Below are 23,382 nucleotides of genomic sequence, written 5' to 3'. Positions count from 1 at the left end.
AATGTTCAGAACGCAAGTTATAAAATTCATGTTAGGAAGCTTTTTGTTTCGTACTAGGGAAATTCTGTTGGGTGGAATCGAACCGGATCGGTGGCGCGTTGAATCAAGTGACGGTAGAATGGAAGTTTGGGTGTGAGTGCAAGCTCACCTGACGCTGACATGGACACCAGTGCTATAAATCGAGTCTGAAGAAAAATCAAATCTGTTTGTGGAGTGTAGTCGTGGTGAAGGCAACGGGCAACGCCAATCGCGCGCTCACATGGAAGCAGCGACGAAAAGAAAACAAAATATGAGTCGTTGACAAGGGAGGCGGGAGCGGACAGGCGTCGGCGCCTCAGCCCTTCCTCGCCTACCCCTCTGGCCTCTGCTCACCGACGCGCTCCTCCCTCCCCAATTTCCTACTCAAGCCCCCTTTGCCCGCGCCCGCATCTGCTTGCCTCCTCCGACAACCCGCCCGGATCTCGCTTGCGGCAAGCCAGACCCCATCAAACCCTAGCCTAACCCCCCTCCCCCCACCTCGCCTGCCCCGATCTGCCGCCGACGCCCGCCCGCCGGCCATGGACTCCGGCGGGGGCGGAGGCGGCGGGGTCACGGCCATCCGCGTGCCGTACCGCCACCTCCGAGACGCCGAGATGGAGCTCGTCAGCCTCAACAGCAACGGCAGCAGCAACAGCAGCCCCCGCGCCCGCGCCTCGCCGCGCAAGGACCAACACCGACCCCGGGAAGGGGAGCAGCAGGATCACGGCAACGCGGCGGAAGGCAGGAAGGGCAGCGCACCAAAGTACAAGGTGGTGCTCGCCTGCATGGTCGCCGCGGGGGTGCAGTTCGGCTGGGCGCTGCAGCTCTCCCTCCTCACCCCCTACATCCAGGTAACACACGCACACACCCTTCGCTCCCGCTGGCTTGCTGGCGAGATCCCGTCGAAATGCGGTGGGGCGGGTCGCCGTTCAGTATGCGTGTCTGTGTGTGGTGTGCGCATTTAGGGACGCAGCGAGTGTGAGCCGCCGTGTCTTGCTGTTCCCCGTTTCTGTTTGTGATGATGCGACCGCATTTGGAAACCCGTAGCACATGTACGTGTAACTTAATACATTTACTGATCGGCGTGAGTATGCTATGTGCTGGAGTTTCTAGTTTACAGATGTCGGCCCAAGTGAAGTCAGATCACTGGCTGAGCAGCAAGTGTGAGCCCGCCGTGTCTTGCCGTTCGTTTTTCAGGTGATGATGCCACCGCATTTGGAAACCCGTTGCACATGTACTTGCAATTTAGTACTCCCTACTAACTTTGTACTAAATCCACGACACTTATTATGGATCGGAGGGAGTAGTTATTATTACCTGATAAGGGTGAACGAGGTTCTATTGTTGCCTGGCTGTGGTGATTAATAGTGAACTGATCATTTACTGATCAGCGCGAGTATGCTCTGTGCCGGAGTTTCTAGTTTACAGATGTCGGCCGAAGTGAAGTCAGATCACTGGCTGAGATAGCCACTATGTTATGCGTATCATTCTATATGTTCATACATGACATCCTTCCTATGAATTCACATATTATTCCTCTTTTTTGTGCAGACTCTAGGAATAGACCATGCCGTGGCATCATTTATTTGGCTTTGTGGACCTATTACTGGTTTTGTGGTAAGATTTTGCAGAGAGATTGTTGCTGAATTTCTTGGGTCCCAGTATGTGAAGTCTCACATTTCAATAATTATACTCTGACCAGGTTCAACCTTGTGTTGGTGTTTGGAGTGACAAATGCCGTTCCAAGTACGGAAGGAGGCGGCCGTTTATTTTGGCTGGATGCATGATGATATGTGCAGCTGTGAGTTATATGCTGTTTGATAGTTTTATCATATTTTCACATTCTCTCCCTGCTCTAATAGGTAGACTTCAAACGTAGGTAACTTTAATCGGGTTTTCTGCAGACCTTGGTTACATGTTAGGAGATACCACTGAGCACTGCAGGTAATCATTCATTCTATTTGTTTGCTTTCTTATCAACAATTCCAAATAGTGTTCTGTCACTAAAACGCTAATAATTGTTTATACAGCACGTATAAAGGTCTAAGATATCGAGCTGCTATTATTTTCATTCTTGGATTCTGGATGTTGGACCTTGCAAACAATACAGTACAAGTAAGCCTATTAAATTTTTTACATATGATCCTATGTATCCGCACCAAATCTTTGTAAATGTTGTTGGAAAGTTGAACTACTGTCATCCTGACATTTTGTTCCTTCTTGGTACATATAGGGACCTGCTCGTGCCCTTTTAGCTGATCTTTCAGGTGGTTAACACTTTCGGTTTGAATATCTACTAGTGCTGGATCCACCATTAAAAATATCAATATCAATATCGAATGAAACCTTCTATTATGCAGGTCCTGATCAATGTAATTCCTCGAATGCAATATTCTGCTCATGGATGGCTGTTGGAAATATTCTTGGTTTTTCAGCTGGCGCGAGCGGGAACTGGCACAAGTATGTCATGTTGTGTGTTATTTTGAACTTATATTCGTTTGAAGCTTTTTGTTCAGCAATTTGCTACTGTCTTCAAGATTAGGCTCATGCCACTATCCAGAAAGAATCAAACTAACTTATGCCAGTTGACATAAATGGTTACTGCGCAATCGGAAATATCTGAAACCTAAACTCATGACACTAGACAGTAAGAATCCTGCAAAAATTTGCTAGTTGACATAGATAGCAGTTGCCCAGTTAGTACTTTCTGAAACCTTTGAGTCAAGCTGTATCAGTAAATAATGTGTTTGCTCCCCTGCCTTGCTGCTGTGCTTTACTCGAGGTATGATCTTGCAGTAGCATGGAGTACATATCACCCCACTGTTTGTTCCCCCATATTTCTTTTATTTGACAAAGATGGTAGGCTGATGCTCGGTTTCTTTCCTAATGGAAGTCGACCAAACAGAACTGAGCAGTGAAAGCAAGTCATGTACTTTTCCTGATGCAATATCCTGCTCCCTGTTGGCATTTGTCCTCTAGTTTAGGGCTTCTTGCATCAACTCCATTCCTAAATTTCTCCCGAGAATTTTCACCTCATCCACCACAGTGGATTACCCCTCCAAAAGCCGAGTTTGACTGATGTTCATTATTTATGCAGGTGGTTTCCTTTTCTAATGACAAGAGGCTGCTGTGAAGCTTGTGGTAATTTGAAAGCAGCTTTTTTAGTTGCAGTTGTAAGTTCTCACAGATTCTGCAACTGACCTAGTAATTTGAAGCTAGGTTTCTTAATTCTACATTGTAGAAATTAATTGCTGGCTGCAGTTTGGCAAAGCCGAATAAGCTAAGCAATTATCTATTTTGCAGGTATTCCTTGTGTTTTGTATGTCTGTTACCCTGTACTTCGCTGAAGAGATCCCACTGGAACCAAAGGACGCACAGCGGTTATCTGACTCTGCTCCTCTACTGAATGGTTCTAGAGATGATGATTGTACATCGAGTGAACAGAGCAATGGAAGAATTCCTAACGGTCATGTGGATGGAAACAATGTCTCAGCTAACTCCAGTTCTGAGGATTGTACAGATGCAGGATCCAACTCAAACAAAGACAGTGTTGAGGATTTCAATGACGGACCAGGAGCAGTTTTGGTTAACATTTTGACTAGCATGAGGCATCTACCTTCTGGAATGCCTTCCGTGCTTCTGGTTATGGCCCTAACATGGGTATGTCATCAACATCGAATTGTACTACTCCCTCCGTCCCGTATTAAGTGACACAAATTTGTCCAAATATGGATGTATCTATGCCTAAAAAGCATCTAGATACATGTAATAGAAAGTCACTTAATATGGGACGGAGGGAGTACATAGCTAGATGCACATCAGCTGCTTGCTGACGGTCCATTTTCTGCATATGTTGGAAATTAATGGTCTTTGTGCCATTTTGTCCTTGTTTGTTTTTCAGTTGTCATGGTTTCCCTTTTTCCTTTTTGACACCGACTGGATGGGGCGTGAAGTTTACCACGGGGACCCAAATGGAGACTTGAGTGAAAGAAAAGCTTATGACAATGGTGTCCGAGAAGGTGCATTTGGTTTGCTATTGAATTCAGTAAGAGCCTGTGATCAATTTGTTTACCATACTTTGTGCACTACTATGGTTAGATGCATTTGCATTCCTTGCGTCCCTGGTATGCATACTTCAGCAACAGCGGACACTTCTTTTGTGGATGTATTACCAATGCTCTGTAAATTTGGTTATATGGTTATTCATACTTTGTGTTGGTTTGAAAACATAGCAGTTGGATGTAACTGCAAGGTATTTAGTCGGTGGCTGTAATATTTGTTCTTTCATGTAGGTTGTCCTTGGGATTGGCTCTTTCCTTGTTGATCCACTATGCCGGATGATTGGCGCAAGATTGGTTTGGGCAATCAGCAACTTCATAGTGTTTGTCTGCATGATGGCAACAACAATACTAAGTTGGATCTCTTTTGATCTGTACTCAAGTAAACTTCATCATATTGTCGGGGCAGATAAAACAGTCAGGAATTCAGCACTGATTCTTTTCTCTCTTCTTGGATTGCCACTCTCTGTTAGTACCAAACTCTGCACATTTGTCTTCATTATTGTGTTGGGAGATTCTTATACATTGCTCTTGGGTGTTACAGATCACTTACAGTGTTCCGTTTTCCGTGACTGCTGAGCTAACTGCCGGAACAGGAGGCGGACAAGGTTTGTGTCATTGATGTTGTACTCTTACAGTGTGCTTCGGTGGTTCTCATGGACAGATAATGTTTGTGTCCATTTCCAGGTTTGGCTACAGGTGTTCTAAATCTCGCTATCGTCGCTCCCCAGGTTTGCCTTTTTATCTGGAATGATCTTCGCCTATGCATCGTTACCAAACATCCCTTGACATCTATGACCTCAATCTGCTTTGCAGATAGTAGTCTCGCTTGGAGCAGGTCCATGGGATGCCCTCTTTGGGGGAGGTAACATCCCTGCTTTCGCATTGGCTTCGGTCTTCTCGCTGGCAGCCGGAGTGCTCGCAGTTCTCAAGCTGCCAAAGCTGTCAAACAACTATACATCCGCTGGCTTCCATGGATTCGGCTGAACCTCAGGTCACCGAACTGGACAACTGTCTGTAAAACATCCAGATACCTACTCCTCCCAACACTACTGAATTCCATCCATTTTGACATTCGTTTATATGGAAATGATTCTTTCTTCCTTCTTGCCAGCTACAGAATTCCAAAGATAGAGATTAGGATAGAGAGCTAGTTAGGTCTATGTGCATACAAGGCAATGCAAAGTTGTAAAAGAATGTTGTGTTTTACCTGTTTTTTTGACATTACATGGTAGGTGAAATTTTACAATGGCCAGGCACCCTCCTTTTATATGGTACGGAGTAGGTGACATTATATGTTGCTGTGTATTTCCAGAGAGAGGTCGACATAAGATCTCGTACATACTACGCTGTACGCTGTGCTGTGTATACTCGTGGCTGGTAAAATTGCAACATTGATGATACATCTCCTTCAACTTGAACGTGAACTTGAATCCTATTTGGATATCCAAAAAAAAGAGAAGCAAAAACGAACAATACAAAGAATAGATTATTTTTTTGAGAATACAAAGAGTAGAATCTTTTTTTTTAGAAATACAAAGAATAGAATCAGGCAGTACGAACTGATCACATCGGGATGGGCCCCGTCGTCGTACGTCAAAAGCGTTTTCTGCTGGCGCCATGGCCTGCTGGGCCTCGTTATGTGGAAAGAGCCCAGCCCAACCGAGCAACCGATCCCAGCCCAATCGAGTAACCGACGGAACACTCTCGTTAATTTAACCCGCACCAAATCCTGACTCGGGCCATTTCCCAAATCCCAAACGCCGTCCGCCATGGCCGCGGACCCTAGCGCCGACCTACCCAACGGAGCGCCCGCCGGCGCCGACCAGAAGAAGTCGCGCGAGAGCGACCGCCGCCGCCGGCGACGGAAGCAGAAGAAGAACAAGACCCCCGCCGAAGCACCCGCAGCAGATACGGCCGGGGACTCCGCGGAGGAGGACAAGCCCGATCTCAAACCCCAGGTACGTAGGGGCGCATTAACCCTAGGGTTTTGGTGGTGTTAGCGATTGTCTGGTTTGTCTAACGTTAGAAAGCTTGCTTGGCCGTTCCGCAGGTGGAGGTCGAGGTCGAGTACGTGGCGGAGGAGCCGGACCTCGCAGACGGCCTCCTCGCCGACTTCAAAGACATATTTGAGAAGTTCACCTTCAAGGACTCCCCCGCTGACGCGGAGGTATACGAGTCTCCACAACTTCCCCTCTATTAGTCTTTAGGCGGCAAAACGCTACGGAATTTGTACTAGTTTTTAGCTGCTTTGCGGTGGAATTGATCGATACTCTCTGTAATCTGCATTAGTTTGATGAGTATGTTTGGTGTTGTGATGGTTAGGATGGCGAGAAGAAGGATGAGGCTGGCGCCGATGCGGCGAAGAAGGGGTCTGGATCTGATTCAGACGACGATGAGCAGGAGGCCCAGCAGAAGAAGAAGGAAGGAGGCCTGTCCAACAAGAAGAAAAAAGTTAGCTCCCTGCCCCAGCCTGCTGTTGCATAACACATCTTACTAACTTATTATGGGTTTCTTTTCCTTTTTCTGGTGTCCTCACCATAAATTTATGTTTGCTTTGTGTTCTGAAGCTGGAACAAAGGATGAAGATTGCAGAGTTGAAACAGATATGTAACAGGCCCGACGTTGTTGAGGTAAGCCAGCCTCCTTTTGTTGTAAAAATCATATGCCCTGGGTAGTTTTGTGTGCCTACATTTGGCATGCATGTGTTGCCATTGCATCCTGTTGTATTTATCCATGTAATGTTGCATTGCCAGAGCTGATATGTATCCACAAACTCATCATCATTAGTTGGAAACTAAAATAGCCTAGAACTTTTTTCAATGAAATGAACTAGTGTTATGATCAGTTTTATTGGCCGCGCGCTCTACAATAACACTTTATTTTGTCCTTGGCCGTAATAGTGAGGATGTGACGGGTGTCTGTTTTATCCTTGTAAATATTACATCTGTTCCTAAATATAAGATGTTTTGGTGGGCTCTTGGTGCACAAAACGTCTTATATTTAGGAACAGAGGTAGTACCCTGCAGCTTGTATTGGTGGTGTGAACATAAGAAATGATCATAATCTTTATATAATAAAGTGAAGAACAGAAGGCGTCACCAAAATCTTTGTTTCAATGTTTTGTATCATCCTCTCCATAAACTTTCTAAAATTATTTATGGATTAGCTTCAATTGATTCCGATGTTCTCTTACTGCTAGGTCTGGGATGCGACAGCGTCAGATCCCAAGTTACTCGTCTATCTGAAGTCTTACAGGAACACTGTACCTGTCCCAAGGCACTGGTCTCAAAAGAGGAAATTCTTGCAGGTTTGTAATACATCTACCATTAATAAGGATCGATTTGTTTTGTGTAAAAATTATTTAATTGGTACTTGCATGCACCTCTGAGAAATAGACGTGTGTTAGTAGTGGAGCGGTAGCCTGCTAGGTTTATGCACATCGGACCATCATTTTTCTTCAAAATCCAATTGTAGAAGTGTTAAAGCATCTCTCTTGTTTAGTATCTAATAAACATTGCATGCTTTCCTGAATTTGTTACGAAGTGTTCTGTTTGAAAGGTGCAACGTGCCAGGCCAAAAATTTGCTCAAAGCCCAGCCCACATGTGGGATATGTGTAGCACCTCACTTGGATTTCATCCTTGCATCATCTAAAATTGTCAGCCTGGAAGTGCAACAATTACAGCCAACAATCATCATATGCCAGTGTAGCTCAATATAAAGTGACAAGATTGTACACTAGAGTGAGTGTTATTACTTATTAGAGATTTAGAGGTGGTGGGGGGACATAAAGTCAATATGGTTTTTCCCCTCCGTCTTATACAGATATATAATTCTTGCAGGGATGCTGTAACTTTCTGGAAGCAAGGACTTGGTGGTAGTGGTGCAGTGCTTGAGTGATTGCTCTAGTATAAATTCTAAGGCATTGCATCTAGTGACATCTTGTGAGACATTTTGTTTGAAAAAGATCATCGTCGTCTAGCCAGGATCTTGACCTTTGGCCACACTTTGTAGCTTGCCTAGAAAACTTGAAAATTATGCTTTCCTCCACATGTTATTTATATCTTGTCGATGAGATCTTACGTCGCTATGTTGTTTCTTCCAGGGCAAGAGGGGTATTGAGAAACAACCTTTCCAACTTCCTGATTTCATTGCTGCAACCGGGATAGAAAAGATAAGACAGGTAGCTTATCTTTGTTCTTTGTACTAATTCTAGGGACATGTTATCTCCCTTCTCAATTTGTTATCTTCCAGTGACGTGTGTTATTTGAATTTTAACTTTTATTTTACTAAGGTCTCAAAATGCATTTTCAGGCATATATCGAGAAAGAGGATAGCAAAAAGTTGAAGCAGAAGCAGCGTGAGCGCATGCAGCCAAAAATGGGCAAGATGGATATAGATTATCAGGTCAGTTCAATTCCTGTTGAGACCAAGTTAAGATATATAGAATCCTATACTGCGTATATTTATGTTTTTCAGTAGTGCGCAATTGATCAGTTGACTTTCCAGATTTCTGAGATGTTGAATAGCATATCCTGCAGTTTTTGCTATGTTCTATTCTTCTATCTACATACAAATTTGGTCTGTCAGGTGTCTGTCATGTAAACTTGTTGTCGCCCGTTGTGACATTTAGGGCACTAATAGTGATCATGTTCATGCAGAAGTGTCATAACTGATAGTAGGATGTATTTGTTTCATATGTTCAATTCCAGACGCGTGTAAACTTCTCACAATAATTTTGTTGTGTTCAGGTTTTGCACGACGCCTTCTTCAAATACCAAACTAAACCAAAATTGACTAGTCATGGTGACCTGTACTACGAAGGGAAAGAGTTTGAGGTACATTTTTCTCTTCTTGATATATCATTTCCCTATTCAGGAGATTCAGATGTCTATGTTTTCAAACCTGGCTCATTGATCATAATTCTTTATCTGTATGCACTCCATAGGTCAAACTTAGGGAAATGAAGCCAGGTATGCTGTCCCGAGAACTTAAAGAAGCTCTTGGTATGCCTGATGGTGCACCACCTCCATGGCTTATAAACATGCAGGTATTGTTCTGTTTAAAAAAATCTCCTGGCAGCTGGTCTTCTGGTTGATTGTTCTTTTTGTTACTGGCAATTGTCAACTGACATCAAATATTGTTGGCAGAGATATGGTCCTCCGCCCTCTTATCCTTCGCTGAAGATTCCTGGTCTGAATGCTCCAATTCCTCCTGGTGCGAGTTTTGGTTACCGACCTGGGGAATGGGGAAAGCCTCCTGTGGATGAGGTATGCTACGTCAAATTTGCCTTTTGTAGGCTCTGCTCTAGTTAAATGCTTAGTTTAATCAATTTACAAATTTATTCTTATCTATTTACTTGTATTTTCTAACAGCTCGGACGCCCCTTGTATGGAGATGTTTTTGGAATCCAGCAGCAGGATGAACCTAATTATGATGTCTGTATAATCGGCTATTTATTCTGCAATTCTTTGTTTTGTGTATTCTGAACTTTGAACCAAAGCTATTTGTTATGCTGCAATGTGATCCAGGAGGAACCAGTTGACCGCAGCAAGCACTGGGGTGACTTGGAGGAGGAAGAGGAGGAGGAAGAAGAAGAGGAGGAGGAAGAGGAAGATGACCTAATGGAAGAAGAAGACATGGAAGCGGGCATTCAGTCTGTTGACACCATCTCCAGGTACTACAATAATTCTTAGATGAATAAGTTCTTTCTTAAAGGAACTAGGTTATGATGCCTTTTATGTTAATAGCACTCCCACTGGCGTGGAAACACCTGATGTCATTGATCTTCGGAAGCTACAGAGGAAAGAGCCTGAAAAACAAACAGAAAAGCAGCTATACCAGGTGAGGGCTTACCTTCAATTTTTGTGGTATTTAAGGCCAAGCATTGTTTGAGCTTTAATTTGGCACGTTGCGGTTCATAACCAACCTTTGTCCTTTTTCATTTGAAGGTTCTTGAGCAGAAGGAGGAAAGAATTGCACCTGGGACGCTCTATGGATCAAGCCATACGTATGTGACCCTAGTGAAACATGCTTGTAGTTCTCTGTATAACATGTTGTTTGAATTCAACCATATGGAGAACTCATTCTGTATCTTGCTTCTTTTACAGGTATGTGGTCGGGGCACCGGATAAAGCTGGGGTTAAAAGGGTGAGCTTGAATTTCCTTTGCATGAAGTATTCTGGTTGCATGCATGCTTTGGTGATTCATTGATCTTTTCTTTTGGTTCTCTTTTGCAGGTTGATCTTCTTAAGAATCAGAAGTCCGACAAAGTGGACGTCACCATACATCCTGAGGAACTTGAAGTTATGGATGATGTTTTGGCAGCCAAGTAGGTTTACTGACGTTTGTTAAGCTGTGCCTGTCAATTGCTGCAACCTGCAAGTCAAAGCACTAATGCCATTCCCTTGAAAACCATGAAACAGGTACGAAGAAGCACGAGAAGAGGAAAAGCTGCGGAACCAGAAGGAAGATTTCAGTGACATGGTGGCGGAGGTTCGTTTCACGTTTCTTACGAGCAATTTTATTTATCTTACTCCGTAGTTCTTTAGCTAGAAGCAGTACTCACCTAATCAACTGCTCTTTTTCCGATTGGCAGAATGCAAGCAAGAGGAAGAGGAAGCAGGACAAGGATGGGAAATCCAAAAAGAAGGACTTCAAGTTTTAGATGTTGCTGTTGGGTTACCGTTTCTCCCTTTATTCAGGAGGACGTTTCCATTTCGTCCTGTAGCCTATGCCAAGCTGTATGTATATGCATGCACGGATGTAGCACCTCTACGTGTACGACGGTTTTAATGTCACCGACATGCATGTCAAGGACGTATTATGTATGTTAACTTCTGGCTTATTGTTTTTATCAGCATTTAGTGATGTCTTACAAGAGTAAATTTGTTAAAGCTAATTAGAACCTCTCGGAGATTTAATCATGTTTTAACATAATAATATATTCATAATAAATCTACTCCAAAGTATGGAGTTTGGAGTAATACAATCAGTGCCATGCTTGCACCGCCAGATAGGGATGACAAAATATGTACATCTTACAAAATTTGCTTTAGGCAGTGGATCAAACCTGGATGATTTCAAGGTCGATCATTCGTATACCACTGACCAAGCATTGTTAATCCTAAGTAACACGAGTTTTGCGAACTTAGATTTGACGGCATCGTTTGTTTCTACAGAGCATGATTATTCCGCTCGATTTAATTGTATTTGTCCTACCCGTCAAAAAAATTGTATTGTGAAACAACGGCTAGACTTGCATTGTGGATCAAACATTTGTACATGTGCCGATTTGCATGTCTCTCTTTGGACTTAGAACACTTTCTAGTCCCAAGTTATCCATGACGAAAGAATTACAGGGAATGGCATGGCTTAGCTAACTGGTAAAAATAGCACAACGAGAAAAAACATAGCACAACTGAACTGTTGTCTCCTAGCTAACTGGTGCTACCGGTAGTTCTCTCCAAGCTGTTGGTCCTAGCATTCTCCCGCATCTTCTCTACGATGTGCCTCCCCTTCTCCTCCACTTGCCGCCTCTTCTCCTCCAGCTTGTCTCCCACCTTCTTGCCCAAGTCCATCATCCGACTCCGCCTACCGCTTTTTCGTTTGGCCTCGTCCCCGGCAGAGATGGTCCTCAGAGATGTATACAGGGGAGAACCCAATCTGCTCTCTGATGTGTCTTCCTGGCGCTTTTCTGTGACCAGCAGCGGTTTTCTCAGCTCATCAGGTGCATCAAGAGGGGGAGGAGAAGCTTCACCGGCTGGGGCTAGGAGAGACTGCACGGGCGATCCTTCTGCTGCAGGCTCTTCGGTCGACTCATCGATAGATTTCCGTGATTCCTCACTTCCAGCTGAGGAAGCACGCAAACTTGGTGCTGCATTTATATTGCTAGCATCTTCCTTTGGAATAGCTTCCTCTGAATGGGTTGGCGCAACGGCTGTAGCGTGGCTTCTGGTCTCTGTGGGTTCGTGGTTGAGCCAAATAAAAGGTGCATCCTTGCGAGGTGCCCAATCATCCTCCTCTGCCAGCATCCATGGCATAGAAATACTTTCGCAATTTGGAAGCACCATGCTATCACGCAGCGAAGCCTGAACAGAACAGTCCACAGCGTCTCACCCAGTTAGACGTGTACATCAGCAAAGAAACAATATGTTCAGAAAAGGGTTGTATTCTTTACCTTGAATCTGTTACCGATAAGTGAAGCAATGTGACTATTGGTAATTTTCCTATCCCCAACAGAAGATTCCAAGTCCCACTCTAGATCAGGCATCGATGTGAATCCAAACCAAAGTTGATCAGAAGGAGGGGGCTTCACATGAATGCGCAAGGTACCTCGAACAGATGAAATTTTTATCGACAGAGAAAGTGGAACCTGTGCAAGAGAAAATGTAAATCGCAGATGTGAAATATTTCTACAGATACTAGTACCATCTTAAGCTTTTGGGATTACTGCATGCTTACACGATGCAGATAATACATATACATACCCAACCCACTAACTTAATGTGTGCATAAAAAATGCATACACAAAACACATGGATGGAGATAACAAAGAGGAACAAACCTGTGAGACATGATCGGCTATAGAATGCAATATATTTTTCCACCTTGATAAATACGCGGATGTCCATCCGGTGCTCTTAGACTGACTAGCATCTGATACAAAAACCATATGTCTTGATCACTATCTAATATCTATACAGCTAATGTCGAGGCAAATAATTTTGAGCCTTTTTTTCCTAGTTCGATGCTTTGCCAGAATAATATATTACAACAAGAAATAATAAATGGAGATACAGGAAACAAATACTCCCATGTTGCAGGGGCAGACTGCTCAGTATGCAACCCTGTTAACCTAAACTCTGAAGCAAGCCAAAGAAATATAGGGAACTGAAATGTGGAAGGCCCTGGAGATAGAAGCATGAGGCCATTTTGCAGAAACATCGTGGTATGACTTTTTCTCTTATCCTTTAAAGAATCATTTGGTCATTTGGTAAAAACAAACATAAATAAAGAATCAAGAACTTAAAGTAAGTGCATAACAAATATAAAATTTATAAGGACCTGCTTCTTCTTTTCCTTCCACTGAAGAAACTGAGTTCTGTGAGTTTCTAAATTGGTTACCATACTGCTCGATGCTCTCAAGAAGATCAGAATCAACCTCCCCATTAGGATCTGTCCCAAAGTTAGTTTTCATGAGGTCCTTTTGTAACTCTGGTTCCTCAACCTCAAGCCTTGTTTCAATGTGCAATAATATTCCACTGGAATATTCAAAATCAACTTCAAAGGCCCATAGCTCATTTAGATCCAGTGGAAGGACTCTCATCGCGTGTACATAAGGTGGAAGTTTTCCAAGACTGAAGTCCGCAAGTGTAATTTCACCCACATAAGCTGGGGTCCTCATGCTTGATAACGTTCGCTGCAAATAAAATCAGTTAAAAAGGAATGATATGATAGATTTGTTCTTGAACATGAGCAGTAGATCGAACCTGAATACGAGCTTTGATGGCCTTGTTTATCACATCGCTCATTTTAGCATCGAAAAACAGCCGTGAGGATAGAAGGTTCCAACAAAGTGTACCTTCATCTGCAACTCTATCATCTGCATTTACATCAGGAAAAGCTGGAAGCTGTCCAGTGTGACTCGAAGGAGCAGTTGGGGCACTCGGTTTCCCCGTATCCTGTGATGAGCTGCTACTGAGTTTGTCTTCTTGTGGGCCTAATAAGGCTTCAATAAATTGTGTACCCTGGTAGCTGCGTATTTTATCAAACACCTTCCTTTCTCCTTGTGTGGATGATGTCACACTTGTTTTACCCTCTACGGGAGCCTTTGTAGATGCCTTCTTTGCTAACTTTTTGAGGAAAAGGCGTACTTTGGAAGACCCATCAGTCTTTATTGTGCTGTCTATAACCTCATGATCCTCAGCTGAAAGTACCGTGGGCTTTAGGAAACATGGGTATTCAGAATTTAACGATGATATGTAATTACAGAACTCTTTGCTCAACTTAGCATGCCAATTCAATTTCTCCTTGTCAACAGTCGCTGCAAGACGGAGTGCTTTACACCATGATTCCTTCTCCCATGAAGTCTCAGCATAAAGATAGCACACCTTGCTTCCATTGTAGATCTCAGATTCCTGGCTTTCCAGTTTTATCGGATACCTCTTAGTCCTGAAAATAAGCAACAGTAGTACAATTACATATAGACTAAAGAATGGATCCTACCAGCAACCAAACAGCATAACGAAAGGAACGTACAATTAGCTGGACAAGCATTTCTACTTGTCCTCTAAAGCATACTCTATTCCTACCGGAGTTATTTCAAAAACAATTTTTGTGTACTTCAATCTTTACTTGATAGTAACATGATCTACATTCAAACGAAAGCATTCGATCAAATTCATCAACTATGCTAATTTGTTTGGCACTTAATAAGGCAAGGTCTAACTAGCTTGTACATGTACACCTCGAAATACATAGATGACAGATTTCCTGGTGAAAGACAAAGTGTTTTTTTACTTATGTGAAGCACTGACCATTTGCGTGAGGCCATACTTGATGCAGAAACAGCAACGACCGTACAATTCAAAAGCTCAATCGTTGTGCCAGCACCGTCAGGACCAGACAAACTAAGGGTATGCCCCTTGATTTTAGCCATTTTCTTTGCAGGAAAGACCTCCACAACATTTTTTTTGTCGTTCGCCTCTTTGGGACCTCCACTTGATAAGCGATCATTACTAACTTTTGGTAGCTTTTCTGGCTCTAGTATCCACAGAGAGCCCTGTCAACATATGGCAGCAACGTAAATACGCTTGATCATTAGCAATAAAACACAGAAAATCAAAGTGAAACACAATTACAAATTCGCTGGGCCAAAGCAATTGGACAATCAGTGTACTGCAAAGTTAATCAAACCCATCTCCAGCCTGGCATTATTCATCAAGTGCAATTTGCATAATTTTCTTCAAAACCATCCTGTTGATATTCCAAGTTGGATAAAGCCATATTCATACATGCAATCGACAACAGAACTAGTATAAAAATGTGCTGTAAAGAGAAACGACCATCAAGATGTAGACATAGTCGCAGGCAAGATGCATCCCGAAATCATTTGACGTGACCTATCCCATTATTCTGATGAATGTGAGGTACAAGAGCATCTAGGCAATGTCATAAAAGAGACTCATACAGAACTGCATAACTTCCAAGTGAATTTGTTCTGACAATGCTAGACCCAACAACTAGGCATGCTAAAGGATACTCCCTCCGTCCCATAATTCTTGTCTCAAATTTGCCCAAATATGGATGTATCTATTCCTAAAAAGCGTCTAGGTACATGTAATATTTCGACAAGAATTATGGGACGGAGGGAGTACCTGACAGTACATCACAACCCCAAGGTGCATGTCACTGTCAGCTGCAATATGTAAGTACATGATTTTCTAGTAACGATTGGGAGTACATGTTTGTGTGGTAAAAAGGGGAACATCATCAACTTAACTTGAGAACGCAGCACTCTATTCTAATATGCTAAATAATGGTACATCACAAGGATTGTGAGACCATCACCAGAAGGAGCTCACTGCCCACTGCCTAGGAGGGTTCGGTGATTTAACATGAATGATCAGTGTTGTTCCTCCCAATAAACAGCAAATCCAATTTTCCCAGTTCAACAACTGCAACTGGGGGAAAAATCAGAAGAATCCACAATTGAATTCATGTCAGTTTCCCAGCTCAACTATGCTACAATCGAAGGATCGGGCGATTGACATGAATGCAAGTGCTATTCCTCCCAATCAATGGAAATCCAGTTTTCCCCAATTCACCTACTACAAATTGGGGGAAGAACCAGCATGAATGCACACTGTTGCTCATCCCAGACAACAGCAATCCAAGCATGCTACTCTACTACCACTGTACCACGCCTATACTAACGCAGTTCCATCCACCGCCCAACCCTTCGAAGTCACCTGCCCCTCACAAACTCAACTTCGAAGAGCACAGCATAGATCAAGACGTGACCCGTAGTCCCACGCATCTGCCCCGAGCTCCGAAACAGTAACCAACCACCGCCGCATTCGCCCTAAAGAGCAAGCAAAATCGACTACATCCTGCACGCTAAGGTCGAAGGGCGTCTCCATCTCACCTTCTTCTCGTACGGAAACGGTCTCTCGCCGGGGAGTTCCTCCTCCGATGCAGAGGAAGCCGCCGCCGTCGTCTCCTGCCGGCGGCGGAGGCGGCGCACGACCCACAGAACCGCGGCCGCCTCGACCGCCGCAAGCGCCAGCAGGCCGAGGATGAAGCCCGCCAGGAACCCCACGGCCATGGCTGCCGCCGCGCCGACGACCGACGCGTCGCCGGCGAGGTGGGCCTTGGAAACGAAGGAAGGGCTGGAGTGCAAAAAAGGGAAAAGTGCGGGCGTTCGCCGCGTCGCCGGAGGGAGAGAAGTCGGGAGTGGGCAAAGCGGAGCGGAACACGCGTTCGACTCGAGGCTCTCGTTTCTTTTCAGTCCAGCAACACATGACGTGTGGGACCCGCTGTAGAGGGTTCAACGTCCGGGACCCATCTGTCGGTGGTTGAAGACAGGTGGGGCGGTGGTTCCACTGAGTCACGCGATTCCTTGTGCCCGAATCTAATGCCCAATTGATTCTGAACAGAATTCCCAATTGGAGGTTGTGCATCGTTTACAATTCAAGCCACACGATCTGACTTGGCAGACAATATCTTTTTTCTTTTTTTCGGGTGACTTGGCAGACAATATCTTTTTGGTTGGTTATCCTAGCTAGGTCTTCTTTTACCCACTAGACATTGACACGGACTTTGTTTGGGAGCTCCCTTTGTTTGTGGCTTGCCACTATGGAACAACAAACTGTATAATGCAATGAACCAAGCAAGCATGCCTTGTGTTTTTTTTCTTGCATGTTGTAAATTTTGCATTCCCAACTTCGCAACGTGCAACTTGTGGCACGAAATTCTCTTCTGCGTTGCATGGGATTCAAGCCTTCAAATTCGCATCTAATGCATTCATTTGCACTTATTTTCTAGCATCATTAAGCATTGGCTCAAAACGCCGAGGAATATTCGAGTGTCTCGAGTTGATTCAAATAGCTTGAAAAATGCATATTCAAATCCTACTCCCTTCATTTTGTAATATGATTCAAATATTACATGTATTTAGACGAACATAGATACATTCATATTTTAACAAATTTAAGACAAAAATTATGAAACGGAGGGAGTATTCCGTATTTTTTTTAAAGACAGTTTGAACCCTGTTTTTTTTTCTTTTGGAATCCTAAACAGAAGTGTATCGATGTAAAGTCTCATTTGGCATGGTCCAAAATCCGGGCCTCGGTAATGAGCTTAAAATAAAGAATAAATAGACATGGGCTCTCTCTCCTATTGGGCTTTAAATCGACAGCCATAACAAATTCCTCGCAGCTCATATCGGCCTATCGCGCAAGCGAAACCCCTAGCTTTCTCTCCTTCACCGCCGGCATCCACGCCGCCGCCGCCGTCCGCCTGTAAGAACCAAGAGGGGGAGGATGAGGGTGAAGAGGCGGTCGAGGCACCGGAAGGTGGTCAAGTTCTACTCCACCTGCTTCGGCTTCCGCGAGCCCTACAAGGTGCTCGTCGACGGCACCTTCGTGCACCACCTCCTCCTCCACCGCCTCCTCCCCGCTGACGACGCCCTCCGCGAGCTTCTCTCCGCCTCCAGGCCGCCGCCGCTCTTCACCTCCAAGTGCGTCCTCGCCGAGCTCAGGCGGCTCGGCAAGTCCCACTCCGAGGCCTTCGACGCCGCCCAGCTCCTTGCCACCGCCAGGTCCTCTTCTCTTCTCCTGCTTACTGGAGTACTTTGCAGTCTTACCCACTCTATTTGTGCATTCGTCATTGGTGCAATTACAAGTGCGAATCAATCTGTTTTGCCATGTTACCTGATAGTCAATTTCACATTGGACTATCTGAAACCTAGGTCCAACTTGGATCGCGGACTAGTCGAGACATCCATGTTTGTGTTTATCCTGTGACATAGTTTGGTACCGAATTCCATTTCCCAAGTATAAAACTTCATCGCTAACTTTGAAATCACATACTGGAATCTGATGACATCAGTTCTCTACTACATCAATTTGATTGTATGCAGTGCTACTACTACATTCGATAAGGATAGTTTTACCGTATTATGAGTTGGTGAGCTCGAGGAACTGATTGTCTTTTCTATGGACTACTTCTGTTGGTGTGCTCAGTTGTGAGCATGACAAAGTGGTCAGTGCAGTGGACTGTATCCTGTCACTGCTAGGCGATAAGAATCCAGAACACTACTTTGTTGCCACCCAGGATTCCGATCTCCGGGCAAAATTACGGGAGGTATGTAGGTTTTCTACCCTTTTGCACTAGTATATTCTTTACGTTTTGTGACCTGAATTTCATTTGTGGAACAATATCAACATGGATATCTACAGCTAACAAAGATCATAGCACTATGATTAACAGAAATAAGAAAATTGAGTGTACTATGCCATCTTAAGAAATTCTTCTGAAGCAATGTGCTCATGCATTTTTGCTTGGGTGTAGGTTCCTGGTGTTCCTGTGATATACGGTCTGAAGAACTCCTTGTTTATTGAGCAACCCTCCATGCAGCAACGTAAGTTTGCTCAGTTGGATGAGGAGAAGCGTATAAATATGGAGAAGTCAGAATATAAGAAGCTACTGAAGGCCACATCAGAAGGGAAGACATCTGGTGACGCAACCACACAGGGAATGGCAGAGAAAAGCAAGTTTAAAAGGAACAGAGCAAAGGTTATATTGACAGCTATACTTTTTCAGTATATTTTTCATATGCACATGGATAAATGATATTTGTTGTCTAATCGGCATCATCAGTGGTTTGAGTTCAGAACTGCATCTCTGCCTTCTGTATAGAATGTTAATTTGCATCCTATTGCAGGGCCCCAACCCACTCTCCTGCAAGAAAAAGAAACCAAAGGCCCAACCTTCAGCAGCTCAAAATCAGGTAATCATCACTGGATAGCGTTATTGCTTTACATTTATAAGCTGTATGTAATACTCAGAACACTCGTTATATGTATCTGTTGCAATGTTGTAAAAGCAAGCTTGCCTGACATATCTTGAGGTGTAGAACTTCAGAATAAGACGGATACAACATAATGTGACAGTAATCTGTTGAGCGGATGAATCGTGCACCAGAAGCACACACATGATTTACCTCACAGCCATGAACAGTGACAAGAAACTCATATCCTGCAGGGTTCGCAGGCTGATGGCGAGGCGAAGAGAAAGAGGGTCAGGAAGCGGAAGAGAAGCGGCGAAAAAAGCAATGGAACAGAAACATCGAGCTAATGATTTGCAAAACAGCAATGCAGTTGTTGCTCTGGCTTCAATCCATTTGTTGTTTTTGCACACATGCTATGTAGGAGTATGTCGATGGTGTTTTTTGCAAATGTAATACTACATCATGGTTGTATGTTATGCCTCGCCGCTGCAGGAAGCAGGTCTTTTACATACCAATGAATGCTGCTTCTATTATCAGGTATTTTATCAAAGGATCACCAACTTAGTGGATAATGGTATCAAACACTCAGCAACTTAGGTATGTACTGTATGAACAAACTTAGTGGATATATATATGTTAGCATGAGAAATTTCCAATCACGTGCGCGCTATACAGAACTCCAGTTGAGAAAATCAGACCCAATGGATAGAAGAGCAAGACCCATAAACATCATGCTCTACATGTGTTACTTTTAATTTGCACATAGTGTGTTGATCATTGTCGTTGGTAATGCGGCGCATGGCAAGATGATCCTTGAACGTGCCTCCGCGCCGCTCAACATACTCCCGGCCGGAACCCAAAGACGCTCTGGCCTACGTCGTACAGCACTTCGAACGTCCGCTGCTGCACGTTACCGATGATGCCGCTGCTGCGGTCGTCATCGGTGGCCGCGAACGCGAGGCAGCTGCTCAGTATGATCCCGTTCGGGTCAAGGTCGACGACGGCGCCACCGTCCAACACCAGCGCGACGGACGGTATCGTGACGTTGTTCTCCTGGCCCGTGAAGTCGAAGCACGTGTTCAGGATGCTCTGGGGCTCCGCCGGCGGGTACTGTTTCATCCCGTCCTTGAACGCCGACGAGAGCGCCTCGTACGCCGTCGGCGGCAGCCGCGTGACGATCGTGCCGGAGACGAGTGCGTACCTCTGGGCTGGGAGCAGACGGCTCCAGGATCCAGCGAGCTGGTCGAGAGAACCTTGTAGCTCTGCTCGTCCCCTGCATGGGCAACGAGAGCGTGGTAGCTGATGCGCAGCAGGAGGAGCGTTAACTGCGCAACGGGTGCCATGCCCGGCAGTTGCTTGATTCTCAGACGACGCAGAGAACTAACCTCCAAAATTTCAGCTTATATAGGGAAGAATCTCGTAACGGAGCCACACAACTTGGAAAGACTCGTAGTTGACTCGGTGAACATGTCAAGTGCAATGGCGCGCACGCGTTGCATGGCCAAATGGAAGGCTTGCTGTCTTTTCCGAGCGAAATATCGCGCCTTGATCACGACGCCAAGTCCCTTCCAAAAAAGGAGAAAGCCTCGACCATACTCCCTCCGTTCATAAATAATTGTACATCTAGTTTTGTCATAACTCAAAATTTTCAAGATTTGATCATTTTTTTTAAAAAGTGTAGCAACACATATGATATCGAATTGATATATTATGAAACTACATTTCAAAACGGATCTGATCATGCTAGTTTGGTGTCATAAGCATTGCTACTGATTGACAGGTTTTCTTTTTGTTACACAACGGGAGCTGTGAGCCTGTGAGGCTGTGACGAATGGTAAAGAACTGTAACGAAGCAGGACTACTTCTCGCGTGCCTCCACGCCGGAGCCTAGCTTGCGGGGCGCGCTGATCTCAGCATGCTCCGGGCCGGAACCCAAAGACGCTCTGTCCTACGTCGTACAGCACTTCGAACGTCCGCTGCTGCACGTTTCCGATGATGCCGGTCCTGCCGTCGTCATCGGTGGCCGCGAACGCGAGGCAGCCGTCCTGCACGATCCCGTTCGGGTGGAGGTCCACGACCGCGCCGCCGTCCAACACGAGCGCGACGGACGGTACCGTGAAGTTGTTGCCCTCCCCATGCCCCGTGAAGTCGAAGCACGTGTCCAGCAAGCCCCGGGGCGCCGCGGGCTGGTACTGGTACCGCGCCATGCCGTCCCTGAACGCCGCCGAGAGCGCCCCGTACGCCGTCGGCGGCAGCCGCGTGATGACCGTGCCGGAGTCCACGATCGACCCGGCCGAGAACACGGAAGACGGTATCTCGAGCGTCTTCCCGCCCACGCTGATCCCCCGGAGGAGCAAGCCGTAGAACGTGGCGGCCTGTTTGCTTCTGAGCATCGGCGTCGTCGAGAAGGCCGCCGACGTGCTGCTGCTCGGGGCACCCAGCGTGAGGAACCCGGAGGAGTTCCAGGTCGGCGGGAGGCAGTACGAGAAGGCACTGCCATACGTGGCCGCCGTCTGCGACACGAACGACTGGGCGTCGCCGCCGAGCCCCATGAGCCCGTCGGTGTTGTCTTCCTCGAACCCGTGCTCGACGGCGCTGCAGCCGAACTGGAACCCTGAGATCAGCGGTTCCGACGTCCCGGCCAGCGTTAGCGTGTCGGAGCCGTACGTGCCCGTGGTGTTGGAGCCGTCGCCGTACTTGACAGAGTAGACGCACGTGGAACCGGAGGAGCAGCCGGTGCCTCGCCGGCCCAGCTGCGCGCACGCCGGGGCGCTGCAGGAGAAGGGGGCGTACGTGCTCGACGTGCCGGGATCGTATAATCGTGACTTGCAGCGCAACCAGGACACGTCGCTGCCGGTGTCGATGAACATGGTGGGCCACCGCCGGCGAGCCGATGCTGACGGTGATCACGTACTCCAGCGTGTTCAGCAGAGAACCCAGTGCGATCGGCACGGTAGCTTCCGACTGCTGGAGCCCGCCGGTGCGCGGGTAGTGCTCGTCGGAGAACTGCCGTTGGATGTAGTTAGCTCGGAGTTGGTCACGGCGGAGAAGTTCCGTGAAGGTAGGCTGCTTCTTCTTCCCGGAGGGCACCGGCGAGCACGGGCCGTGACGGTGGTTCAACGGAACCGTGGCCCCGCTGGACGACGAATCGCGGACTTACTGCGAAATTGACACGGCATCAAAAGTTCAAAACCAAGTCAAATCGCCGCGGTTAATTAACTACTCTCTCCGTTTGCTTGTCGAAATATTACATCTATGTATCTAGACGTTTTAAAACATTCTTTTTTAAACAAATTTGAGACAATAATTATATAATGGACGGAATATATACAAACGCGGTTGCATGGAATCGACTTTGCGTAGCATGCGTACCTTTGGGCTCGGCGCAAACGGCTCCAGGCTTCAGCGAGCTGGCCGAGAGAACCTTGTAGCTCTTCTCGTCCCCTGCACGGGCAACGAGAGCGTGGTAGGTGATCATGATGATGCACGGCAGGAGGAGGAGCTGCGCTACGGACGCCATAGCCGGCAGTTCCTTCTCAGACGATGGAGATCGGAGAGAACTAACATCCAAGGTTCCAGCTTATATAGGGAAGAATCCTGGAACGCGGCCACACAACTTGGAAAGACTCGCAATTGACTCCGTAGACATGGCAAGTGTACTGCCGTGCATGCACGCTTTGTAGCCTTGTAGGGGTGGGAACGATGACCAAATGTCTTTTCTTTTTTTTTACGAAACGGCCCTTCATTAATCAAAACAGGTCAAGGAGAATCTTAACCCAGGAGTACAAACACATATTTACAGACAAAAAGAAAGAACACTAAAAGCTAACAAACACGCTAGCAAAGGACTCACGGAACGTCATCTGCTCCATAAACAAGGCCCCCTAGACCGGAGCTATCAATCAGCCTCCACATCGCTGCCTCATTCTTGATGATGGCAATTACACCTTGGGCAGACAGTCTCTTTAGGTTGAAAATTCTGTTGTTCCTCTTTTTTTTTTCTGTAGGTGTGAAACACCATCTTAAACAAACAAAAGAAAATCATCAAATTCTAAATCCGTTTGGACCATCAAATAATTTGTACAATTATCAAAATGTGTTAGTGCAATACTAGTTTCGGTGGAGATCGGCCGAGATTTGAATTTGCTCGAAATTTTTTGATATTTTTTCTGTAGGTGGCAAAGACCATCTTAAACAAATCCTCAACTTTTCGTCAAATTCTGAAATCGTTTAGACCACCAAATAATTTGTAAAAAAATCAAAATGCCTTCCCAAACCAGCAATCACGT

The 23,382-nt window shown here is 45.5% G+C and overlaps 5 protein-coding genes and 1 pseudogene across 7 annotated transcripts; 3 read left to right on the top strand and 3 right to left on the bottom strand.

Annotated features, from left to right (window-relative positions):
- The first annotated feature begins 275 nt into the window (after window positions 1-275).
- On the top strand, window positions 276-5,416 carry LOC100834714 (sucrose transport protein SUT4). Of its 3 annotated transcripts, none has more exons than XM_010237717.3 (14): window positions 276-869; window positions 1,570-1,635; window positions 1,721-1,819; window positions 1,898-1,962; window positions 2,049-2,133; window positions 2,252-2,285; window positions 2,379-2,478; window positions 3,116-3,191; window positions 3,322-3,678; window positions 3,920-4,063; window positions 4,311-4,544; window positions 4,621-4,684; window positions 4,764-4,807; window positions 4,893-5,416. In XM_010237717.3, the coding sequence occupies exons 1-14, from the start codon at window positions 558-560 to the stop codon at window positions 5,061-5,063; spliced, it is 1,851 nt and encodes a 616-aa protein (XP_010236019.1). In that variant the 5' UTR covers window positions 276-557; the 3' UTR covers window positions 5,064-5,416. The 3 variants fall into 3 exon arrangements, with proteins under 3 accessions (XP_010236019.1, XP_014756507.1, XP_010236020.1); XM_014901021.2 differs by having other exon boundaries at window positions 793-869; window positions 1,923-1,962; window positions 4,893-5,317; XM_010237718.3 differs by lacking the exon at window positions 276-869 and adding an exon at window positions 1,126-1,215 and having other exon boundaries at window positions 1,923-1,962; window positions 4,893-5,317.
- Window positions 5,417-5,811: 395 nt separating this feature from the next.
- LOC100838398 (splicing factor 3B subunit 2) lies at window positions 5,812-10,964 on the top strand. The gene is made up of 18 exons (XM_003572955.4): window positions 5,812-6,037; window positions 6,130-6,246; window positions 6,402-6,530; window positions 6,647-6,709; window positions 7,279-7,386; window positions 8,183-8,260; window positions 8,392-8,484; window positions 8,829-8,915; window positions 9,026-9,127; window positions 9,228-9,347; window positions 9,453-9,515; window positions 9,609-9,754; window positions 9,828-9,921; window positions 10,029-10,087; window positions 10,188-10,227; window positions 10,317-10,408; window positions 10,503-10,572; window positions 10,676-10,964. Exons 1-18 carry the CDS (start codon window positions 5,849-5,851, stop codon window positions 10,742-10,744), a joined length of 1,719 nt encoding a protein of 572 aa, XP_003573003.2. The 5' UTR covers window positions 5,812-5,848; the 3' UTR covers window positions 10,745-10,964.
- Window positions 10,965-11,313: 349 nt separating this feature from the next.
- LOC100838103 (testis-expressed protein 2) lies at window positions 11,314-16,555 on the bottom strand. The gene is made up of 7 exons (XM_003572954.4): window positions 16,226-16,555; window positions 14,616-14,860; window positions 13,569-14,250; window positions 13,144-13,498; window positions 12,644-12,735; window positions 12,257-12,451; window positions 11,314-12,167 (listed from the first exon to the last, which is right to left on the bottom strand). The coding sequence occupies exons 1-7, from the start codon at window positions 16,403-16,405 to the stop codon at window positions 11,517-11,519; spliced, it is 2,400 nt and encodes a 799-aa protein (XP_003573002.1). The 5' UTR covers window positions 16,406-16,555; the 3' UTR covers window positions 11,314-11,516.
- A 931-nt stretch (window positions 16,556-17,486) lies between these two features.
- LOC100834409 (rRNA-processing protein UTP23 homolog) lies at window positions 17,487-19,665 on the top strand. Its single transcript, XM_003570439.4, has 5 exons — window positions 17,487-17,902; window positions 18,327-18,447; window positions 18,655-18,879; window positions 19,028-19,093; window positions 19,348-19,665. The coding sequence occupies exons 1-5, from the start codon at window positions 17,625-17,627 to the stop codon at window positions 19,438-19,440; spliced, it is 783 nt and encodes a 260-aa protein (XP_003570487.1). The 5' UTR covers window positions 17,487-17,624; the 3' UTR covers window positions 19,441-19,665.
- A 201-nt stretch (window positions 19,666-19,866) lies between these two features.
- LOC112268579 (aspartyl protease family protein At5g10770-like) lies at window positions 19,867-20,592 on the bottom strand. The gene is made up of 2 exons (XM_024461480.1): window positions 20,584-20,592; window positions 19,867-20,473 (listed from the first exon to the last, which is right to left on the bottom strand). Exons 1-2 carry the CDS (start codon window positions 20,590-20,592, stop codon window positions 19,928-19,930), a joined length of 555 nt encoding a protein of 184 aa, XP_024317248.1. The 3' UTR covers window positions 19,867-19,927.
- A 342-nt stretch (window positions 20,593-20,934) lies between these two features.
- On the bottom strand, window positions 20,935-22,613 carry LOC100837493 (annotated as a pseudogene).
- Window positions 22,614-23,382: the final 769 nt, after the last annotated feature.

This window comes from Brachypodium distachyon, chromosome 3 (assembly GCF_000005505.3).
Source record: "Brachypodium distachyon strain Bd21 chromosome 3, Brachypodium_distachyon_v3.0, whole genome shotgun sequence".
In the NCBI taxonomy this organism is placed as follows: Eukaryota; Viridiplantae; Streptophyta; class Magnoliopsida; order Poales; family Poaceae; genus Brachypodium; species Brachypodium distachyon.
The sequence above is the reverse complement of the archived record's forward strand: the minus strand, read 5'-3'. Positions and strand labels throughout refer to the sequence as shown.

Excerpts from the sequence above, each read along its gene's own strand:
- LOC100834714 (XM_010237717.3), top strand. The coding sequence starts at position 558 with ATGGACTCCGGCGGGGGCGGAGGCGGCGGGGTCACGGCCATCCGCGTG. Across the intron at positions 2,134-2,251 it reads TTGCAAACAATACAGTACAA|GGACCTGCTCGTGCCCTTTT; the intron begins GTAAGCCTATTA and ends TGGTACATATAG. Across the intron at positions 3,192-3,321 it reads CAGCTTTTTTAGTTGCAGTT|GTATTCCTTGTGTTTTGTAT; the intron begins GTAAGTTCTCAC and ends TCTATTTTGCAG.
- LOC100838398 (XM_003572955.4), top strand. The coding sequence starts at position 5,849 with ATGGCCGCGGACCCTAGCGCCGACCTACCCAACGGAGCGCCCGCCGGC. Across the intron at positions 9,755-9,827 it reads TCTGTTGACACCATCTCCAG|CACTCCCACTGGCGTGGAAA; the intron begins GTACTACAATAA and ends TTATGTTAATAG. Across the intron at positions 9,922-10,028 it reads CAGAAAAGCAGCTATACCAG|GTTCTTGAGCAGAAGGAGGA; the intron begins GTGAGGGCTTAC and ends TTTCATTTGAAG.
- LOC100838103 (XM_003572954.4), bottom strand. The coding sequence starts at position 16,405 with ATGGCCGTGGGGTTCCTGGCGGGCTTCATCCTCGGCCTGCTGGCGCTT. Across the intron at positions 12,452-12,643 it reads TAGCCGATCATGTCTCACAG|GTTCCACTTTCTCTGTCGAT; the intron begins GTTTGTTCCTCT and ends TCTCTTGCACAG. Across the intron at positions 12,168-12,256 it reads TTATCGGTAACAGATTCAAG|GCTTCGCTGCGTGATAGCAT; the intron begins GTAAAGAATACA and ends TGTTCTGTTCAG.
- LOC100834409 (XM_003570439.4), top strand. The coding sequence starts at position 17,625 with ATGAGGGTGAAGAGGCGGTCGAGGCACCGGAAGGTGGTCAAGTTCTAC. Across the intron at positions 18,448-18,654 it reads TCCGGGCAAAATTACGGGAG|GTTCCTGGTGTTCCTGTGAT; the intron begins GTATGTAGGTTT and ends GCTTGGGTGTAG. Across the intron at positions 19,094-19,347 it reads CTTCAGCAGCTCAAAATCAG|GGTTCGCAGGCTGATGGCGA; the intron begins GTAATCATCACT and ends CATATCCTGCAG.